Raw genomic sequence first — 20128 nt, 5'->3', positions numbered from 1 at the left:
TTGTTAATTCAGAAGAAGACAATAAAAATGGTCTTTGAATAATTATCTTCATTGCAACTGATCCTCTAGTTACTATTCCTCATTAGTCAAGCAAACTTGTTTAACATGCAAAAATTGCCTCAGAAGGCAGCCTGGACATACATGTGACTTCTTTCACCTCATTTTGACCATATCTTTATATTTTTTGAAATTTTCTCCCGTGATATGCAAACAACCTAGAGACTCTTTTGTACCCTAAAACAGGTAGTAAAATGGAATCTATAGTAATCACATGTTTAACACAGTAGAGCATCTAAAGAATACTACCAGGACAAAAATGTACAATATTCTTTTTTTTTTTTGTGGAAAAAATAGATGGTTAAAGATTTTATTTGTTTATTTGACAGAGGGAGAGCACAAGGAGGGGAGCGGCAGGCAGAGGGAGGGAGACACGGGCTCCCGGCTGAGCAGGGAGCCCGACTTGGGGCTTGATCCCAGGACCCTGGGCTCACGACCTGAACCGAAGGCAGACACTTCACTGACTAAGCCACCCAGGTGCCTGAAAAAAAAATAGATTCTTCATTTACCTCAATGATATCCATTTTCTTTCAGCATGCAAAATGAAATATTTTTTAAAAAACTTTTTCACTGCTGTTAAATAGAGACTTTGTTGAGGGCGATCAGAGTATGCTGTACCCGAAAATATGCCACATTGGCATAAGGATATTTTGAGATGAAGGCAAGTGAGAAACAGCAGACACAGGAAGACCTCTCTGGCCTCTCCCTTTCTGTCTGAAGCATAAGCTTTCCTTTGTAAGGGTGACCTTAATACCCATTCCTAAAGGTGTTCCCTTCTGGAGTGCAAGGAAGACCAGAGGTAGCACAAAATATCCTTATCTATCTATCACCCATTCCCTAGTGACCTGCCCACAGTTTACCAGCCCTAACAGCACAAAGTCCTTGCTCTGTCTAGTTATGTTTCCACAAGTTACTGCTCCTTGTTAAAATGAATTATATATAACCCGCTCCCGCCCCCCTCCAGGCTGATTCTATTCACTTCTTTTGGTTTTCACTTCTTTTCTGTGAGGCACTAAATGCATTGAAAAATATTAACATGAGCAAAATGTTTATGTCTTTTCTGTTGTTTATCTGATTTTTGTCAGTTTAATTTGCAGACCTCAGCTATGAACCTACGAGAGTAGTTTTTCTTCACCTACATTCAATACAATAGTCACTAAGAGCACAGGTTAAAGCAAAAAAAAAAAAAAAAAGGTCTCTTACCTCTCCACATCTATTTCTCTACATGTAAAATCAATGTCCTAACAGCAACTACTGCCTAATTAATAAGACCAGTTAAACTACTTCACACAATGCCTTGAACATAGTAACCATCCCCCCAAAAGCTAGTTGTTATTACTGTCCAATAAGGTGAGATTTTATTCACAACTGTGTTAAGTGGGGAAAAAAAAAAAAAAAACCAACTGTGTTAAGTGATTAACGGTAAGAGAAAAAAGTCTCTGATTACACACAAATGCAGCTATAAAGAGTTGTTTTTAATAAGGTTACATATATAATTTACACTGTATGTTTATAATCATTTGAAATGGATTTTTAAATGTATTTTGATGCCAATGAAATATATAACAAGCTAAACAGTACAAGATTTCCACTGTAATGCATACTAACACGATGCTCTTTTTCTGCCCAATCTCAAACAACACTTCACTGAACAGGAAAATTACAATGCCCTCTGAACCAAGATCAAAGTAGAGACATAGTCATTTGTCTAATAGGCAGTATGCTAAAATAATAATCACGCAACATTTAAAAGGAATCTTACAAATCACAAAGCTTTCTCCTTTTTTAAATATTTTTTAAAAATTTATCTATTTGACCGAGAGAGAGAGAGAGAGAGAGAGAGAGAGAGAACACGTAAGCAGGGGGAGTAGCAGAGGGAGAAGGAGAAGCAGGCTTCTTGCCGAGCAGGGAGCCAGACATGGGACTGGATCCCAGGACCCCAGGATCATGACCTGATCCGAAGGCAGATACCCACTGACTGAGCCACCCAGGCGCCCCCAAAGCTTTCTTACACATTCCTCATGCTTGTCTCCTTGCACTGTCCTTCTCTATACGGTGTTTTGCTGAGCACCGACAATGTGCCAGTCACTGAACCCTTGAGCTGAGACGCTGACTTATTCAAGTGAATACATACTATGGTGGAGAACTAGGAGTTACACTCAGGTTTCTCACACCAAGGTCCAAAACTCTTTTGAATGTTACACAACTATTTTCTGCAAAAATTCCAGATACAAACTTCAGATGAGAAAATTTCCCATATATCAGAAGGTTATATGATTTTTTTTCAGTCTGATACTAAAGAGAAAAGAAACTCATGAAAAACATTAAATAGACATAAAAAATTTTCCTCCAGAAATACAAATGAAGACTTGGGGGAACGAAGCAATACGTAGGCCCAGGAGAGCACAGGCTCCCTCCTGTGAAGGCCCTCCAGGGAAGCCAGCACTAGGAGGCAGCTGCAGCCCTCCTGTAGCCCCTGGCTCGGCATTCAGTTCTTTCTCTTAGAGCTTATCTCATACACGCTTTAAAAGACGTCCTTCTACGCTGCTGAACTGTGTGTTACTTGAGGTAGAGACTATTTTCTCAGGCTAAAACATGCGTGCCTAGCTTGTGGTTGGCACTTTAGGTGATGCCTGGAAAGGAGCACCTAGTTTCTTTTTGCTCCTGAAATTCCCACCCGGAAACCAGGCAAAATAAAGCTGTCTTCCAAATGCCACTTCCACTTCTACACACAGACAGTCCTCTAAAATACCCAAGCAACGCTTGCTCATTCGGGGTTTCCATTGCTGGCTCCCACAGAGAAAGAGGAAACAAAACAAGCCTTAGAGAACTGCTAGGTTCCAAAGTAGCAATAAGTACAGGTTTTTATTGACAAGCAAACAAAGGTTTCTCTATATTGCTGGCTGTCTCAGAACTCCCTCTTTTATAAGGTCTCTCTCTCAGTCTTACTTCTGAGGGGTACAGTTCGTGTTTCCTTCCCCCTTATCTATTTAAGTAAAGAATACAGTAAGAATCAATTAGACTCACTAGACCTACAGTCTCTAATGAATCAAAACCTGTCAATCAGTAAGCTCATTCAAGAACCCACCCCCCTAAACATGAGATTCATCTATATTTCCACAGAAACTCGGACCAATCTCCCCTGTAGACTCCTCGGCCCTTTTGTTAAAAGAGAAAAATTAAATCATGCTCTCCTTTACTGCCATCTCTGAAAGGTTACAATCGTAAAGAGGACAACATAGACATTAAAAGATGCTGTTATGTTAATATTACATAGGTTAATTCCATGTGTTAGGTGACCCTAACACCCAGAGGGAGTGAGGGAAGGCTGGGGCTTCGGCTGGAACAAAGTATACAGAGAACAGTCCAAAGGCACATGGCTGAAAATACACTGGTGACTTGGGGGGCTGGGGAGGAACAGCAGTTGGGCTACAGTGAAACCAATAAATGGGAAAATTAGCCAGGGCAAAATCTGGACAGCTTTGAAGGCCACACTTAAGAGTTCTCATTTCCATTCAGTTATCCACTGAGGGCGGACTTTTCCTAAACATTCCACCGCCCTCGCTTCTGTTTGAAGTAAAGATTCAAAGCAGTTCAGAATAATTGATACAGCCTTCTTGAAGAATCCAGGCAAAGTTATTTTATCTTTCGGTCGCAAAGCTAACAAACACAAACACTCCAATTTCAGTATCATCTTCTACCGGAATTGTTTGTTGGTATTTTTCCTAGTATGAATAAATTGACAGCAGGGATCTCATTTCAACCAACATAACCACACCACTTAGCAAAGCATCTTCCGAAAACGAAATTTTTTTTTAGGATTTTATTTATTTGAAGAGGGGGGCAGGGCGGGGAGAGCACAAGCAGGGGGAGCAGCAGAGGCAGAGGGACAGGGAGACCAGGCTCCCCACTGACTAGGGAGCCCGACGCGGGGCTCCATCCCAGGACCCCGGGATCATGGCCTGAGCCCAAGGCAGATGCTTTACCGACTGAGCCACCCTGACGTCCCCAGACAACAAATCTTGAAGCTAGACTAGGGTGCCTTGTACTGAATCCTGCCGAAACACCTACAAATGTGAACTACTGCCTCAGCTGTCATCCATAAAATGGAAAAGAATGGTGCCTACCTTGTATCGGTGACATGACCGAACAGCATCTGGCACACAGTCCGCTCTCACTAAATGCCAATTGGTTATGAACCCCTTCTGCTCCTTTTCCTTCCACATCCAATCACAAAGCCCTCTCAGCTACTTCGAAAATAGCTCTGGGAATCTACATTCTGTCCGTGTCCACTCTGCCCATTTCTCTGACCAAATTCTCTTGCCTGAGTTACTACAACTCCTCCATGGCCCTTCTTCTGAGCTCCATGCAAATGTCACTTGTCGGGACAAACGTCCTCAACCCCCCCACCCCCAGTCTAATAATCTCACAGAGCACAGTACATTTTAATTTTCCTGCTATCATTTGTGTCTCACTAGAAGGTGAACTCCAGAAGGGTGGGAATCCTGTATACCTCATTGTATCCCCTAGTGCCCAGCTAAGGATCTGGAACAAGGTGCATATGCCAATACTGAATGAATGAAGGAATGACCAGGAGTTTCTAGGGATTCCTTAGAAGTTACTACTTAGTTGTGGATTGTATTATCAACGTGTTTAAGAAACCACAATAAAATAAGAAAATATTGGGATCCCTGGGTGGCTCAGTGGTTTAACGCCTGCCTTTGGCCCAGGGCCTGATCCTGGAGTCCCAGGATCGAGTCCTACATCGGGCTCCCTGCATGGAGCCTGCTTCTCCCTCTGCCTTTCTCTTTCTCTCTGTCTCTCATGAATAAATAAAATCTTTAAAAAATATATTAAAGGAAAACTTAACTTCTAATTCCATTTAGGAAGAGTCAACTCTCAGTTCATTCAGCTCCACAAATTCGGACAAATTCACAAAAGAGGGAAAGTAAATTATGTCTATAGATTAAATTTTCCTTTCCCTATCATAACAGCTCAGAGGTGTCCCCATAGGTCACAGACATAGTGGGTGTAACTATAAAACCCATCCGAGAATTTAATTTGTTGGAGGAGTCTTCCCGCAATTTACATTTATTTAAAAGCTCTTAAAAGAAATCTATAGTTACACACCAAATTGTTGCATACCTGGGAGACGTGTGTGTAGGCAGAGGGACCTTTAATTTTCTCAAAATATTTTGGCAGTGTTTGAATGTTTTATTGTATCTGTGATTTAAAATAGAAAAATAAGACATTAAAAAGAATCCTACACCAAGGCAACCAAAAAAAAAAAAAAAAAAAAAGCTTGCTCCATCAGGGATTTTTATTTATAGAAAGTATGAAAACAAGGTTCTAATTACAGTTCTCTAAGATTTTCTTATAAGCCTATTCCCTAGTCAGATTTAAATGTGTTAGACTGCAATCCTATTTGATTTGGGAAATGTTTAATTTCCTCTATGAAAAGCTGGTGTCATTCTTAAACATGCACACACAGAAGCACAACCAAATCTGCCCGGCTCTGCTGTGCTCCAGCTAAACTGAAGGAAGTAACTTAAGGTCTTTTAAGGTCTTCACATGGTTGATAAATAACCAGAGGAAAAGGAAATTAAGGATACAAAGTATTTATATCCTTTTTAGGACTACTGACATTCAACTCTGGGCAACATTTTAGAAGAAATGCAGACAGAATCCAGATGTGGTTAAAAAAAAAAAAAAAAAGGAGGTGGGCTTGCAGGTCTCTTCTCCCATTTTTAAATAAACATGTTTCATTGGAAAAGTTTAGCTGCCTTTAGCTACAAGATACAGAATACAAATTTAACTAAGAGTCTAGAACTATGTTTGATGAAACAGTGCTACAGAAAGAACCAGTTACAAATGGTCTCCAGATATGAATGCCTTGGTTGTTCCTGAGGAATTTGAAACAATGTTTCAATTAAATGTGTGAATTATTAGAGAAGTTAAGAGTATTCTAACTGAACACATTAAAAAACCATCAAAATCTTAGGCTTTAATTCTGTATCTTATTTCCAGTGTTTTTTGAACTATTTCATACCTGAAGTAGGTCAGTTGAAAAACTAAATTTATCTTTTCTCAAAGTCCACATTTTGTTGTTCTATCACATTAGCATTTGCATTTGAGGAAGAGCAAATTAGAAGATAGGGCCATTAATGCGAAGTACATTTGAAAGTAAATTCCAAGTGTCACAAAATGATTTAGGCAGGAAAAACAATTGACTAAAATATTTATGAGTGTTAATGAGAAAGTATGTATTATTAATACTTAATGTTTTTGTCCTACAAATATCAATGATCAACTTTTAGTGCATTCTGTTTGAAGGAAGGAAAAGAGCAGAACTTTTTATTGAAAATGAGAAAAGAACTCTGACATTTAGAAAAAAAAATTTCATTAACTTTTAATAGCTTCCAAAACCACATGTTAAGATTTTTCATTACCTACCCTATTACATACAATTATTGTTTATGCAAGAATCTCAACACTGAGGGATAGCATCCTGGGATAGAACTATGGTAAATCTGGTTCCCCCCAACCTTCCGCTGGAGTCCTCACTGCTGCCTCTACCAGTATGCCCCACTTTCTTTTTAGCTTCCTACAGGTTTTCCTTGCACTCCAGCTCCAAGAATAAGCAGGACTGAGTTAAGTTACTAATGTGTGGGGGTTGAATAGTGATCCCCACAAAAGACTGTCTATGTCTTAAGCGTGTAACCTATAAACGTGACCTCACTTGGGAAAAGGGTCTTGGGTTAAGGATTCTGAGTTTTGGAGCTCATCCTGGATTATCTGGGTGAGCCCTAAACCCAATGACAAGTGTCCTTAGAAAAGAAAGGCAGAGGGACATCTGACACAGTCAGAAGAGGGAGAGGCAAAGAGAGCATGGAGGCAGATTGTGGAATTACATGGCTACAAGTCAAGGAATGCCCACAGCCACAGGAAGCTCAAAGAGCCAAAAAGGAAAGACTCTGCCCTAGAGCCTCAAGAGGGAGTACAGCCCCACAAACACCTTGATTTCAGACACTGGCCTCTAAAATTGCAAGAATCAATTTATCTTGTTTTAAGCCACTAAATCTGAGGTGATTTGTTTGGCAGCAACAGAAAAGAAGTACAATTATTTGAATCAGTGCCCCCCAAAATAATAAAGAGGTGTGTGTTGGTTGTCAGGGGTCAAGGTAAGAGAGATATGTGAAACTTTTAAAATCCTTATCGCTTATTCCAAAGTAAATGGTGAAGGTACCCTGTTGAGTTTCAGTACTTATAAGATTCTAGAACCTAAAGGGATAAATTATAAAGTCATTTTAGCAACAGTGATTGAAATGCTCCCGTGTCAGAAATGCACGTGAAAATAAAGTTGTAGAAATAGGAAAGAACAGATATTTACCTAGAATCTGATGGAACATTCAAGTGTACCTGTTGGAACAGGTTTACTTGTCAAGCACAGATCACGAACTTCCTACTTCTCTTCAGCTTAAAAATTCTATACATAAAAAAATATTTTGTTACCCTACTATGAACCATTTCTTTTTTAAACCTAGACTTAAAAAGCATTAAAACTGCATTTAAAAAATTCTACTAACTAATCAACAGGCAAATGCAAATCAAAACCACAATAAGTTATTACCTTACACCTGTCAGAACGGTTAGCAGGTTAGTATCAAAAAGACATTTGGTGAGGATGTGGAGAAAAGAGAACCTTCCTGCACTGTTGGTGGGAACAGAAATTGGTGCAGCCACTGTGGAGGTTCCTCAAAAATCAAAAACAGAAATACCACCTGATCCAGTAATTCCACTATTGGGTATTTACCCAAATAAAACAAAAACACTAATCAAAAAGATATGCACGGTACTGTATGTTTATTGCAGCATTGTTCACAATAGCCAAGACACAGAAGCAACCTAAATGTCCACTGGTGGATAAAGAACATGTGCTACACACACACACACACACACACACACTGGGATATTACTCAGCCATAAAAAGGAATGATCCTGGCATTGGGGACAACATGCATGGACCTAAAGGGTATTATGCTAAGTGAAGGAAGACAGACAAATACCATACAGTTTCAATTTATATGTGTTATCTGAAAAAAAAAAAGGAACAGGCCGATAAATACAGAGATCAAACTGGTGGTTGCCAGATGGGAGGGGATGGAAAAAATTCTAATTTAAATATACTTCTACAATGTATATTATTTAATGGTGAACTTCCTTTCATTCAAATTGCTAACACTTCTTCAGAAATGAATCAACATTCTTTTATACAGAACAAAGCTGAGGATCATCTCTGGTCTTTGCAAATTAGAGGTGATAAACAATTCAAGTACAGAAAAAAAAAGAAGTCCCCTAGCAAAATAATTTTTTTTTTTAAAGGCTAAAATGTTAATCAGAACTTTACACGGACAAAGTCAGTGATGAAAACTAGTAAGTAAAACTAAGAATAAGGTGACAGGATACCATCGTTCATGCATTTGTAAAGGGACATCTGATGGCCCTCAAGGACAATTCAAAGTTTTACTTGGTGTGTGTTCTTTAAAATTTATTAGGAATTCTAGAACTGATTGCTCACTGACCATCAACAGATTGAATTTTTTAAAAACCCGTGTGCGGATACCTCAATAATTAAGTTGGAGATCTACCCTGAACAGGGTACAAGATAAGACATACAATTTAGAAACACTGAATTTTACAATCATTTCGAAAATAAAAAACTTGCTCAACACATAGTACTTCGCTGGTGTATGTTATACATTATATTGCATGGGACGTGCTATATTCTTTGAACAAAAATGAAATAACCCACCAGAGGTAGTATTATTTTTCTAAAAGGAAGCCCGCCCACTTTGTCCTATATTTTGTCTGCATCCTAGCTCAGGTCAGCTGTCACAGGACGTGAAATTATTTAATCATGACAAAACCCTACATTTAAACGAACGCAGTGAAGTAAGAGCACAGGAGAAAAGGAGTGGTCTGAATTCCTGAAAATCTTAAACGAAGCCCCTCTTAAAAGTCAATCAAAAGGAAACAACCATCTGGAAGAGTGATCTTTCTTTTCTAGGAAGCACTTACAGATACTGGTTTAAATGTAGGCCCTGGCTTCTCCTACTTCCCTTCCCCCAAACAACTTCCAACTGGGGCAAACTCAGTCATCAGGGATCCACAGCAGTGCAACTGCAAACTGAAAATAGTAGCTGGTTGACAACAGGGTGAAAACAGCTGCTCAGGGGGGAAAAAAGGCAAAAAGACAAATCCAATGCCATTTCATTCCCTTCAACTCAACCCCACTAGGAAAAGAAAAGGGGAGGGGGGGGAGGGGGAGAGGACTAACTGGAGATAAGGAATAACCAGGAATCCAGCTATCTTTTTATTTTATTTTTTGCAAATTTGGAAAAGGAAAATTCAAAATGGCTATTTTTGTCAAATAACTAAAGTGAAGGGGGTCTTCTACATTTTCTTTTTCTTTCTTTTCTTTTTTCTTTTTTTTTTTACAAATTTAATCTACAGATCCAATCTCTACAGATACAGTAACAGAAAGTAACCAGACCAAAAAAAAAAAAAAAAGAGCCACTCATTCAAGCCTGGAGGTTGGCAAGAACTTTATCTACAGTAAGGCTTCTACAGTAACAAATGTATTCATTTCCTCGCCCAGCTTTCACTTCTACTGCCGAAGAACGCAAAGCAAAGTTGTACTTCTTGTCCAGACAGCGACATTCGATAGTTTGAAGAGGTCTCCGGTTTTTGAAAGCGCACTTCTGACTTCAAACACTACCAACCCTGCTTAGACCAGACGCCAAAAGCTTGTCAACCGCTTGCCCTACTTAGGCATTCATCTGCACCTACTTACGCTGAGCTCCCAGATTGGGGGGGGGGGGGGGGGGGGCGGACCCCACGTGTGGCCTCCACACGGGAACCGCAGCTTCTCGGTGACCGGGGGTACCTGGCAGCGAGCATCCCGGACCAAACCCTACCAAGGTCGCGAACCTGCCCTCTCGGTGGGAGGATGGGACCATGGCACGTGTCCTCCCGCCACATCTGCGGGGCAGAGCGGACCGATCCTAAAGTACCCTGGGGGGAATGGGGCGGGGGGCGGGATGAAAGGTGCCCAGCGCGGACCCTGCTGGGGTGGGGCTGTGGGGGGCAGGTGGAGATGGGGGGCAGGTGGGGATGGGGGGCGGGGGGGCTGGGAGGGCAGGATGAAACGTGCCCAACGGGGACCTGCTGGGGGTGGGGCTGGGGGGGCAGGTGGAGATGGGGGGCAGGTGGCGCTGGGGGTGAGGGGCAGGTGAGATGGGAGTGCTGGAGGGGGCTGGAGGGGGCAGGTGAGATGGGGGTGCAGGTGGGCTGGAGGGGGCAGGTGAGATGGGGAGGCAGGTGGGGCTGGAAGGGGCAGTTGAGATGGGGAGGCAGGTGGGGCTGGGGTGCAGGTGGGGCTGGAGGGGGCAGGTGGAGATGGAGGCAGGTGGAGATGGGGGGCAGGTGGGGCTGGAGGGGGCAGGTGGAGATGGAGGCAGGTGGAGATGGGGGGCAGGTGGGGCTGGAGGGGGCAGGTGAGATGGGGGTGCAGGTGGGGCTGGAGGGAGCAGGTGAGATGAGGAGGCAGGTGGGGCTGGAGGGGGCAGGTGAGATGAGGCAGGTGGGGTTGGAGGGGGCAAGTGGGATGGGGAGGCAGGTGGGGCTGGGGGCAGCTGGGGGTGGGGGGCAGGTAGGGCTGGGGTAGCAGGTGAGATGGGAGGCAGGTGGGGCTGGGGGGCAGCTGGGGGTGGGGGGCAGGTAGGGCTGGAGGGAGCAGGTGAGATGGGGAGGCAGGTGGGGCTGGGGGGCAGCTGGGGGTGGGGGGCAGGTAGGGCTGGAAGGGGCAGGTGAGATGGGGAGGCAGGTGGGGCTGGGGGGCAGCTGGGGGTGGGGGGCAGGTAGGGCTGGAAGGGGCAGGTGAGATGGGGAGGCAGGTGGGGCTGGAGGGGGCAGGTGGGATGGGGAGGCAGGTGGGGCTGGGGGGCAGGTAGGGCTGGAAGGGGCAGGTGGGGCTGGCGGGCGGGGCAGGCGGCAGGGCGGCGCGGGGCGGCCGTGGCTCACCTGCACGCCGGTGTAGTTCTCGAAGAAGAAGAGCACCATGCTCTGATAGACGCAGTAGAGCCGGTCGTCCACCGCCTGGTAGAGGCGCGCGGGCAGGAAGGCGGACAGCAGCCGCCAGGCGCCCCAGGCCAGCACGTAGGTGGGGGCCGAGCCCAGGAGCACGGCGGCCGGCAGCACGCAGCGCATCGAGTACATGTGGAGCACCAGGGACAGCAGCATCCTCCCGGCCGCGCGGACCCCGCCGCCCGCTCCCCGCTCCCCGCTCCCCGCCGCCGCCGCCAATCACCCGGCCGGCCCGGGCCCCGCCGCCGCCGCCGCCCCCGCTGCTCCCCGGGCCGCCCGCCGCCCCCGCGACGCCCCCAGCCGCATGGGCCGCGCCGCCGCCGGACGACACGCGGGCCGCGAGTGCGGGGCCGGGCGCGGGCGCAGGCGCAGGGGAGGCCGCGGCCGCCGACGCTCCCGAGCTCAGCAGCGCTCACACCCCATGACCCTCGCCCGTCACCCAGCGCCCCGGCCGGGGGGCGGGGCTCCGCGGCAACAACGCGCCGCCCCATTGGCCTGCGGTTGCCATGGTCCCCCACGGGCGGGGCTGCGTGGCACCAACGCGCCCCCTGATTGGTCGAGCGCGTGACAGCGGAGGCGCCCCTGCCGACCCGACCGGCGGGCGGCCCGGCTCCGTCCACTGCGCATGCTCCAAAGCTCGGCCTCGCTGCGGCCGCGGGAAGCGGGGTCGGCGGCGGCGGGAAGGTGGGTGCGGGCGGCTGGAGGAGGGCGCCCGGGTGGCTGCGGGGCCCTGGACCCGGGATGCGCCCGGGGGCGGAGACGCCCCGTTACTTGGGGTGCAGAGAAACGGCGCTGTCTCACCTGCGCGGCACCCTCCCATCTCCAGGCGGCGGGACTCACGCAGCTTAGTCCGGGAGGCGGGAACGGCGAACCGGGGCGGCACCGACGCCTTACCTCCCGCACTCTCCGCGCCTTTTCGCGGAGACCCCCAGGGCTGCGCCTCCGCCGGTCCCCCCCCGCAGGTGCGCAGGACCCCGTCCCTCCCTTCACCGCCCCCCCGCAGGTGCACAGGACCCCGTCCCTCCCTTCACCGCCCCCCCCGCAGGTGCACAGGACCCCGTCCCTCCCTTCACCGCCCCCCCGCAGGTGCACAGGACCCCGTCCCTCCCTTCACCGCCCCCCCCGCAGGTGCACAGGACCCCGTCCCTCCCTTCACCGCCCCCCCCGCAGGTGCACAGGACCCCGTCCCTCCCTTCACCGCCCCCCCCCGCAGGTGCACAGGACCCCGTCCCTCCCTTCACCGCCCCCCCGCAGGTGCACAGGACCCCGTCCCTCCCTTCACCGCCCCCCCCGCAGGTGCACAGGACCCCGTCCCTCCCTTCACCGCCCCCCCCCCGCAGGTGCGCAGGACCCCGTCCCTCCCTTCACCGCCCCCCCCGCAGGTGCACAGGACCCCGTCCCTCCCTTCACCGCCCCCCCCGCAGGTGCACAGGACCCCGTCCCTCCCTTCACCGCCCCCCCGCAGGTGCACAGGACCCCGTCCCTCCCTTCACCGCCCCCCCCCCGCAGGTGCACAGGACCCCGTCCCTCCCTTCACCGCCCCCCCGCAGGTGCACAGGACCCCATCCCTCCCTTCACCGCCCCCCCCCGCAGGTGCACAGGACCCCGTCCCTCCCTTCACCGCCCCCCCGCAGGTGCACAGGACCCCGTCCCTCCCTTCACCGCCCCCCCCCCGCAGGTGCACAGGACCCCGTCCCTCCCTTCACCGCCCCCCCCCCGCAGGTGCACAGGACCCCGTCCCTCCCTTCACCGCCCCCCCGCAGGTGCACAGGACCCCGTCCCTCCCTTCACCGCCCCCCCCCCGCAGGTGCACAGGACCCCGTCCCTCCCTTCACCGCCCCCCCGCAGGTGCACAGGACCCCATCCCTCCCTTCACCGCCCCCCCCCCGCAGGTGCACAGGACCCCGTCCCTCCCTTCACCGCCCCCCCGCAGGTGCACAGGACCCCGTCCCTCCCTTCACCGCCCCCCCCCCGCAGGTGCACAGGACCCCGTCCCTCCCTTCACCGCCCCCCCCCGCAGGTGCACAGGACCCCGTCCCTCCCTTCACCGCCCCCCCCCCGCAGGTGCGCAGGACCCCGTCCCTCCCTTCACCGCCCCCCCCGCAGGTGCACAGGACCCCGTCCCTCCCTTCACCGCCCCCCCCGCAGGTGCACAGGACCCCGTCCCTCCCTTCACCGCCCCCCCCCGCAGGTGCACAGGACCCCGTCCCTCCCTTCACCGCCCCCCCGCAGGTGCACAGGACCCCGTCCCTCCCTTCACCGCCCCCCCCGCAGGTGCACAGGACCCCGTCCCTCCCTTCACCGCCCCCCCGCAGGTGCACAGGACCCCGTCCCTCCCTTCACCGCCCCCCCCGCAGGTGCACAGGACCCCGTCCCTCCCTTCACCGCCCCCCCGCAGGTGCACAGGACCCCGTCCCTCCCTTCACCGCCCCCCCGCAGGTGCGCAGGACCCCGTCCCTCCCTTCACCGCCCCCCCGCAGGTGCGCAGGACCCCGTCCCTCCCTTCACCGCCCCCCCCCGCAGGTGCACAGGACCCCGTCCCTCCCTTCACCGCCCCCCCCCGCAGGTGCACAGGACCCCGTCCCTCCCTTCACTGCCCCCCCCCGCAGGTGCACAGGACCCCGTCCCTCCCTTCACCGCCCCCCCCCCCCGCAGGTGCACAAGACCCCCATCCCTCCCTTCACCGCTCCGCCCCCTTCCCGCATCGCTAGGAAGGTGGTCACCGAAGTCCAAGCCAGCTGAGTGGCCTCTTCACGAGGCTCCTTGCACATCTGTCAGACCTTTCACCTCCCCGGGGCCTGGGGCTCTTGTCTTCCTCTTTTTTTTTTTTTTTTTTTTTTTTTTGGATAAGGAGCCTCATCTTTTTATGTGGTACTTAAAAGCATCCTGACTATACATGCACAGTAGGTGAAGGACTGACATACTTGTGAGCTTCACAAAAATCTAGGAAGGCAGAGCAGTTGCTTTATTGATGTAAAAACAGATCCAGAAACCTTCTGGATCCTTCTGCTGCCCTTTGGCTGCAGAAGAGGTTTAATGTGTAACCTGTTCTGGGGACAGTTGTACTTCCAAAGCGTGCCAAATGCCTTGAGAAAAAAAAAATTCTTTTAATTATTATTTTTTAAAGATTTTATTTATTTATCCATGAGAGACACACACAGGGGCAGAGACACAGGCAGAGGGAGAAGCAGGCTCCATGCAGGGAGCCCAACTCAGGACTCGATCCCACGTCTCCATGATCACGCCCTGGGCTGAAGGCAGGCACTAAACCACTGAGCCACCCGGGCTGCCCGAAATTATTATTTTTTTCTTAATGCAAGCCTATGGGGTAGGTTTATGCAGGGAGCCGTTCTAATGGGGAACTCTAGCCAGAGCCAGGACAGTGGCTGCTTGCTTTCCGTGGCTATATGTGATTGACATGATGCAACAGGACTGGTGGCAGATGGTTATCTTAAGGCAACAAAGCCCAGGTGAATGGAGTTCCCAAGGAAGAAGTATTTGGACGAGCATTGCCAACGGGAAGTGTCACACAAAAGAAACTTTGAACGGGGTTTCCCCTGTCTTGCCATGGAAGGCAATGGCCTGTACAGTGAGAAGAGGTAGGTTTCTTTTTGGAGGGAAAAAGTCCAGGGTGTGGGTAGTGTGCATATGCTTGTGCCACTCCTGCTTCCTTTAATGGAGACCACTGCAATAAGGAAAAGAAAAAAGTGTAAAGAGATAAAGCAAGCTTAGGGCTCACATTATGACCTCTGTGTATGAAGTTAGTAAAGACGTGTGATGTGTGCAAATAACGTCACTTTTGGCGAATTACCCCCCAGTCACTGTCCACCAAGTGGTAGAGCCCTGTGCCGTGTGGCGGCCTGCAGACGCCCAGAGCTGAAGCTGCTCTCATCCGCGTTTATATCCACACCCAGCCCTGCCCGCCCGGTTACTCCTGAGCCCCCCTCTCTTCCTGGGAACAGTGGCTGATTTCACTCTCCCCTCTGGCCACCTAGCCCCCTTAGGAACCTAGAACCAACCCCCATTCTCTGCTTCTACTTCCTTGCCCTGTGCATTTGTTTAATCCTTTGCAATCTGAGTTCCCTTTTTACCATTCTAGAAAAAAGGGCTGTTTTAGAGAAGCGCACACAGCTACCCCTGGCCTGCGTACACTGGCTCTGGGGCCTAGCAGTGAAAAGACCGGTTCTGCTGGGGCCTTTCAGGTGTCAGGGATGGTGAGGGCTTACACGTGGGATGAGAACATAAGGAGGAGCTCCATAGAACTGTGGGGACATCTATTAAGGAGATTTCATTTAGCCTGGGACCAAGAAGGCTTCTCAAGCAGAGGGACGCTTAAAATGAAACTTCACAGTGGAATCAGCTAGGCGACAGCGAGGGAAGGAAGAGGCTGCCAGGCGAGAACCGCATATCCGGAGGACAGAAGCTGAGAGTGTGCATTGTGCCCAAATGCTGATAAAAGCCCTGTGTGGAGATTGGAATGGACCACACTTTTTTCTTTTTTTTTTTTTTTTTTTTAAGATTTGTATTTATTTGAGAGAGAGTGAGAGACCAAGTGCACAAAGCAGGGAGACAGGAGGGAGAGGGAGAAGCAGACTCCCTGCAGAGCAGGGAGCAGATGCAGGACTTGATCCCAGGACCCTGAGATCATGACCTGAGCCAAAGGCAGACGCTTAACAGGCCGAGCCACCAAGTTCCCCATGGAATGGGCCACATTGAAAGTCCCTTGGGCAGCCTGGGTGGCTCAGCGGTTTAGCGCAGCCTTCAGCCCAGGGCGTGATCCTGGAGTCCCAGGATCAAGTCCCGCGTCGGGTTCCCTGCATGGAGCCTGCTTTCCCTCTGCCTGTTTCTCTACCTCTCTGTGTCTCATGAATAAATAAAATCTTAAAAAAAAAAAAAAAAGTCCCTTAAAAGAATTGTATTTCCCTCTCACATTTTTAAGTTAATAGCTAAAATTGTTTTTATTTTAAGCTTAGTTACAAAAGTTCTAATAATTTATGACATTTAAAAATGATTACAGATATCTGTTAAGTGGTCTGAATGGATCATGAATACCATGGTGATTTATCACCCATCACCATCTGTTTAAATGCTTAGGATTTTTACCAATTAGAATTTTTCATTGATCCTTTTTCTCCTTGAGAACATATTTCACTCCACTTGTGCCACAGAATTTAACTTCATGGAATATCGTTTTATGATTCGAAGTCTTTTATTGGTCAGACTAGATCATCAAGTATCTAAGAGTAAAAATTTGTCCTGGATTGAGCTATTACTGTTAGCAATATACGGTGAATCAGTGTGTATCTCAAAATCTGATAATTAGTGTAAATAGTTTTATCAACAACTGTCTTGATGCCTTATTCAGAAGAAATTTAAATTAACTTTTGGTGGGCAGCCCCGGTGGCCCAGTGGTTTGGCACCACCTTGGGCCCGGGTATGACCCTGGAGACCCGGATCAAGTCCCGCGTCGGGCTCCCTGCATGGAGCCTGCTTCTCTCCCTCTGCCTGTGTCTCTGCCTCTCTCTCTGTCATGAATAAATAAATAAAATCTTTTTAAAAAAATTATCTTTTGGTGTCATCGAGTTTGTTACACCTTTCCACGTCCACAATGCAGTACCAAGTAGTAAGATTTGAGGTGGACCAGGTGGTGGGAACGGTGAAATAGTGAAATGCAAGGTGGGTCTGGACTCGCAGGAGTCTTCACAGGCAGATCAGTTTCAGGAAAGTCACACTTCTGAAAGTTGGGTCCTTTAGAACGACTCGTGACCACATCTTTACATATTCTCAGGGATACCCCCATGGAGTAGTTTGAAAACAACTGGTGGAGAACGTGGCACAAGGGAAGGAAACAAAGATGATAGTGGTTGAGTCAGGAGAGATCAACAAGAACCACCTAACAGTGGGGCTTATGAGACATGTAAAGGATTTTAGACCTTATCCCAAAGGATCTGGAAAGCTACTGAAAGGCTTAAAAGGGATTTTTCCTTTTTTAAGTTGATCAGGCAGTGGGAGAAACAGATCGGGAGCAAGTTGGAGATGTTGCTAGACTCCCAGCTAATGTAGGCTCAGACTTTCTTAGTGACCCTGTATGGAGAACAAGACATTAATTCCTCAAGTACAGCCTTTTGGGAGGGAAATTTGGATAGTATCCACCAAACACAGACGGATAGCCTTTGAATCAATACATCGAATTAAGTGAGTGTCCGTAGTAGAATGATCACATGAATTCACGAAGATGACAAGTGAAATGCTCTACTGCAGGTGGAAAGAAACAGATGGAAATGTATTGCCCTAGATGTCCAGGACATTAGGTGAAAGAAAGGTTGCTGAATGATCTATGCACTACCGTCCCATTTCAGTAAAAACTGAAACAGTCTATTTCTACATACAAAGGTCTAGAAGCCACTGATGACAGGGATTATGTCTGGGGCAGGGAAGTAAGCTCAGATGAAGTGCAGCTGGGCTGGGGCGGGTATTGTTTCAGGCTTTCACAAATACTGATTCAACAAATGTATACGCGCTAACTATATAGCCCACCCACTCTGTTGGGGTTCAGAGAGAACAGATGACGGCCCTGAGATCATGACCCCCGTGAGGTGCGTGTGGAGGGGGGATGGGACTTCCCTATTGCACGGGCAAATAAAACTAAGACAAGAGCTGAAAGGTGTGATCATCCACAGGAGTTAATTAACTGGTGGTGATAAACGAGAAGGAAGGAGGGGAGAGGAATGCCTTCCAGGTTTACGCTTGAGTAACCGGGTGGAATTTCATTCGATGGAGTGGAAACAGGTTCTGTGGGGCCTGTTCAGAAAAAGCACAAGTTTCCAAATACAAAAGTAGATGTGAACATGGATATTCATTTAGAATGAGAAAAGAAATCACACACACACACACACAAAAAAATAGCTGTCAGGTCACAAAAATAAAATAGCCAGGAAAATAACATTTTATTCTCTGTCGTGGATCTGTACAGTTTTCTTTCGATTGTGCAAACCATCTTATATTTTCTACATATAGCAAGAAAAGTACTCATCTTTCCTCTAGTGTGATAAATGGAAATTTAGTTTTTATCACTGTTAGTAGTTATAAACTACTCAACCTTATGCTATGACTTTAATGCATATTCAATACAAATCTTTTTTTTTTTTTTGGTGGGGGCAGGTGTGAAGGGGCAGGATAATAGTATAGTGGGACCTTGACAACTTCATTCTAAAACTCATGAAGGAAAACAAGTAATTTTTTTAAATGGAGGAATACTGAGTGGCAGACAGAATGATACTCATCCGAACATACCAACATAATTTCTGCAACTTGTTAATTAGTTTACGTGGCAAAGGATCATTTGGGACACATGGAATTCAGGATTACCAATCAGCTCACCTTGACAGAATCCTAGGCTGTCCAGGTAGGCCCGTGGATTCACCAGGGTCCTTAAAAGTAGAAGAGGGAGGCGGAGAGGGAGCTCAGAGAGATGCGACCAGAGAGGACCGAACTCCTGTTGGCAGGCTTTGAAGACGGAGGAAGGTAGCTGAGAGCTAAGGATGGGGGGCCGGCTGCAGAACAGATCCCCTCCCAGAGCCCCCAAGAAACCAAACCTGCTGACACCTTGACTTGAATCCAGGGAGGCTCATCTTGGACTTCTGATCTCCAAAACTATAAGATAACAGATTTATATTACTCAAGCTACTATGTGGTAACTTGTTACAGCAGCAATGGAAACAACATGCTGATGGGGGGGGGGGGGGGGGTGCCTGCCCCAGTAGGCTCCAAAGCTACAGGCAAAGCATTTTCACTAACGAAGAAATAAATAGTTCAGAGCAAAATGAAGAGCCCCCAAACCCATGTACGGTGTGTTTTATGGAGTTTTTTTGAAAGTGGCATTTAAAACCAGAGGAAAAAAAGAATGAGTTAGTCAAAAGGTAATATTAGTACAACTGTCCGTCTTTTGGAAAAACGTAAAATATGCCAACCAATGCCAGAATAAAGGCCAGATGGGATTTAAACAAAAATATTCATGAAAAAAATTAAAAACACGGATATATTAGAAAAAAATAGAATACTTTTATGATATTCAGATAGAGGAGGACTTATCTGGGATCATCCTGAGACCATACTCCTATAGTGTAGATTCTTGAGAGATCTTGGAATCTCCACAGGGTAACCTGATGGTGTTGAGCAAACAATAGTGTCTGTGCTACAAACTACAGAATGTTCACCCTGAATACTATGAGGTTTTAGGGTGTCCTTGGGGGCTTGAGGAACGTCCACGTTGTATCTACGTGAACTCAGGTGTGGAGTGTCCTTAAAGCTGTAACCTGACCACCGAAGTGCAAACTGACTGTGCAGGTGGTAACATGGTGCGGATCTGGGGTGGGGGGGGAGTTGCCCTTAGAAACAAAGGAAAACACTTGCCTCATTGAGTGCGGGAAGGGTCTCAACACGGTAACATCGTAGCCCAGTGCTCTGCCTCTATTGGTCAGCTACCACCCAAACCTTTATTTTTACTTGTAAAACTAAAACAGCCTTGTTCCAAAAGACCTAAACACTACTAAAAAAAAAAAAAAAAATCAGATGAAATCTGAGTCTCTTTCAGTGTTGTCCCAAGTCCAACTTTCTCGCCTAGAGATTAGCGTTGGAATAACGTTCTAGTTCCTCACCTTTGCTTCTGTTAGTCGAGGTCTGTGTGTCTGTTCCCCTCTTGACCTGAAGACTTTCGTTCGGATCAGACGTCCATCCCTCCCCAACCAAGGTCCTGTCTGGGGGAAGCTGACTTTAACCCGGGCCTGTAGATGGGCCATGATTAGCATCAGGCAGTGGTGTCTGAAGTGTGGGCCTGGAGCCTCTGAGGCTCCCCCCCCAAGACACATCCAGGTGTTGTTTAAGTGTCCCCAGGTGAAAGGTTTCATAATGGCAGCAAATCGTGATT

At 48.2% G+C, this 20128-nt stretch overlaps 1 protein-coding gene and 2 long non-coding RNA genes across 9 annotated transcripts in view; all 3 read right to left on the bottom strand.

The window, feature by feature from the left end:
* AGPAT5 (1-acylglycerol-3-phosphate O-acyltransferase 5) overlaps positions 1 to 11418 on the bottom strand; it is a 57793-nt gene extending 46375 nt beyond the window's left edge. For 4 of the 7 annotated variants that reach the window (XR_013352572.1, XM_077848552.1, XM_077848549.1 and 1 more), the window contains exon 1: positions 11140 to 11418. Coding sequence is in view for 6 of the 7 variants with exons in the window: in XM_077848552.1 (XP_077704678.1) it covers positions 11140 to 11358 (219 nt within the window). In the remaining variant the exon portion in view is untranslated. The remainder of the gene's footprint in view (positions 1 to 11139) is intronic. The other 3 variants (XM_077848546.1, XM_077848547.1, XM_077848548.1) reach the window with 2 other exon arrangements.
* LOC144284227 (uncharacterized) lies at positions 327 to 7263 on the bottom strand. Its single transcript, XR_013352579.1, has 2 exons — positions 5203 to 7263; positions 327 to 538 (listed from the first exon to the last, which is right to left on the bottom strand). It is a non-coding gene; the product is annotated as an uncharacterized LOC144284227 (long non-coding RNA).
* A 2922-nt stretch (positions 11419 to 14340) lies between the features above and the next one.
* Positions 14341 to 19745, bottom strand: LOC144284223 (uncharacterized). Its single transcript, XR_013352570.1, has 4 exons — positions 19263 to 19745; positions 18798 to 18855; positions 18583 to 18708; positions 14341 to 14887 (listed from the first exon to the last, which is right to left on the bottom strand). It is a non-coding gene; the product is annotated as an uncharacterized LOC144284223 (long non-coding RNA).
* Between the last annotated feature and the right edge of the window lie 383 nt (positions 19746 to 20128).

This window comes from Canis aureus, chromosome 15 (assembly GCF_053574225.1).
Source record: "Canis aureus isolate CA01 chromosome 15, VMU_Caureus_v.1.0, whole genome shotgun sequence".
NCBI lineage: Eukaryota > Metazoa > Chordata > Mammalia > Carnivora > Canidae > Canis > Canis aureus.
This window is presented reverse-complemented; position numbering and strand designations above follow the sequence as displayed.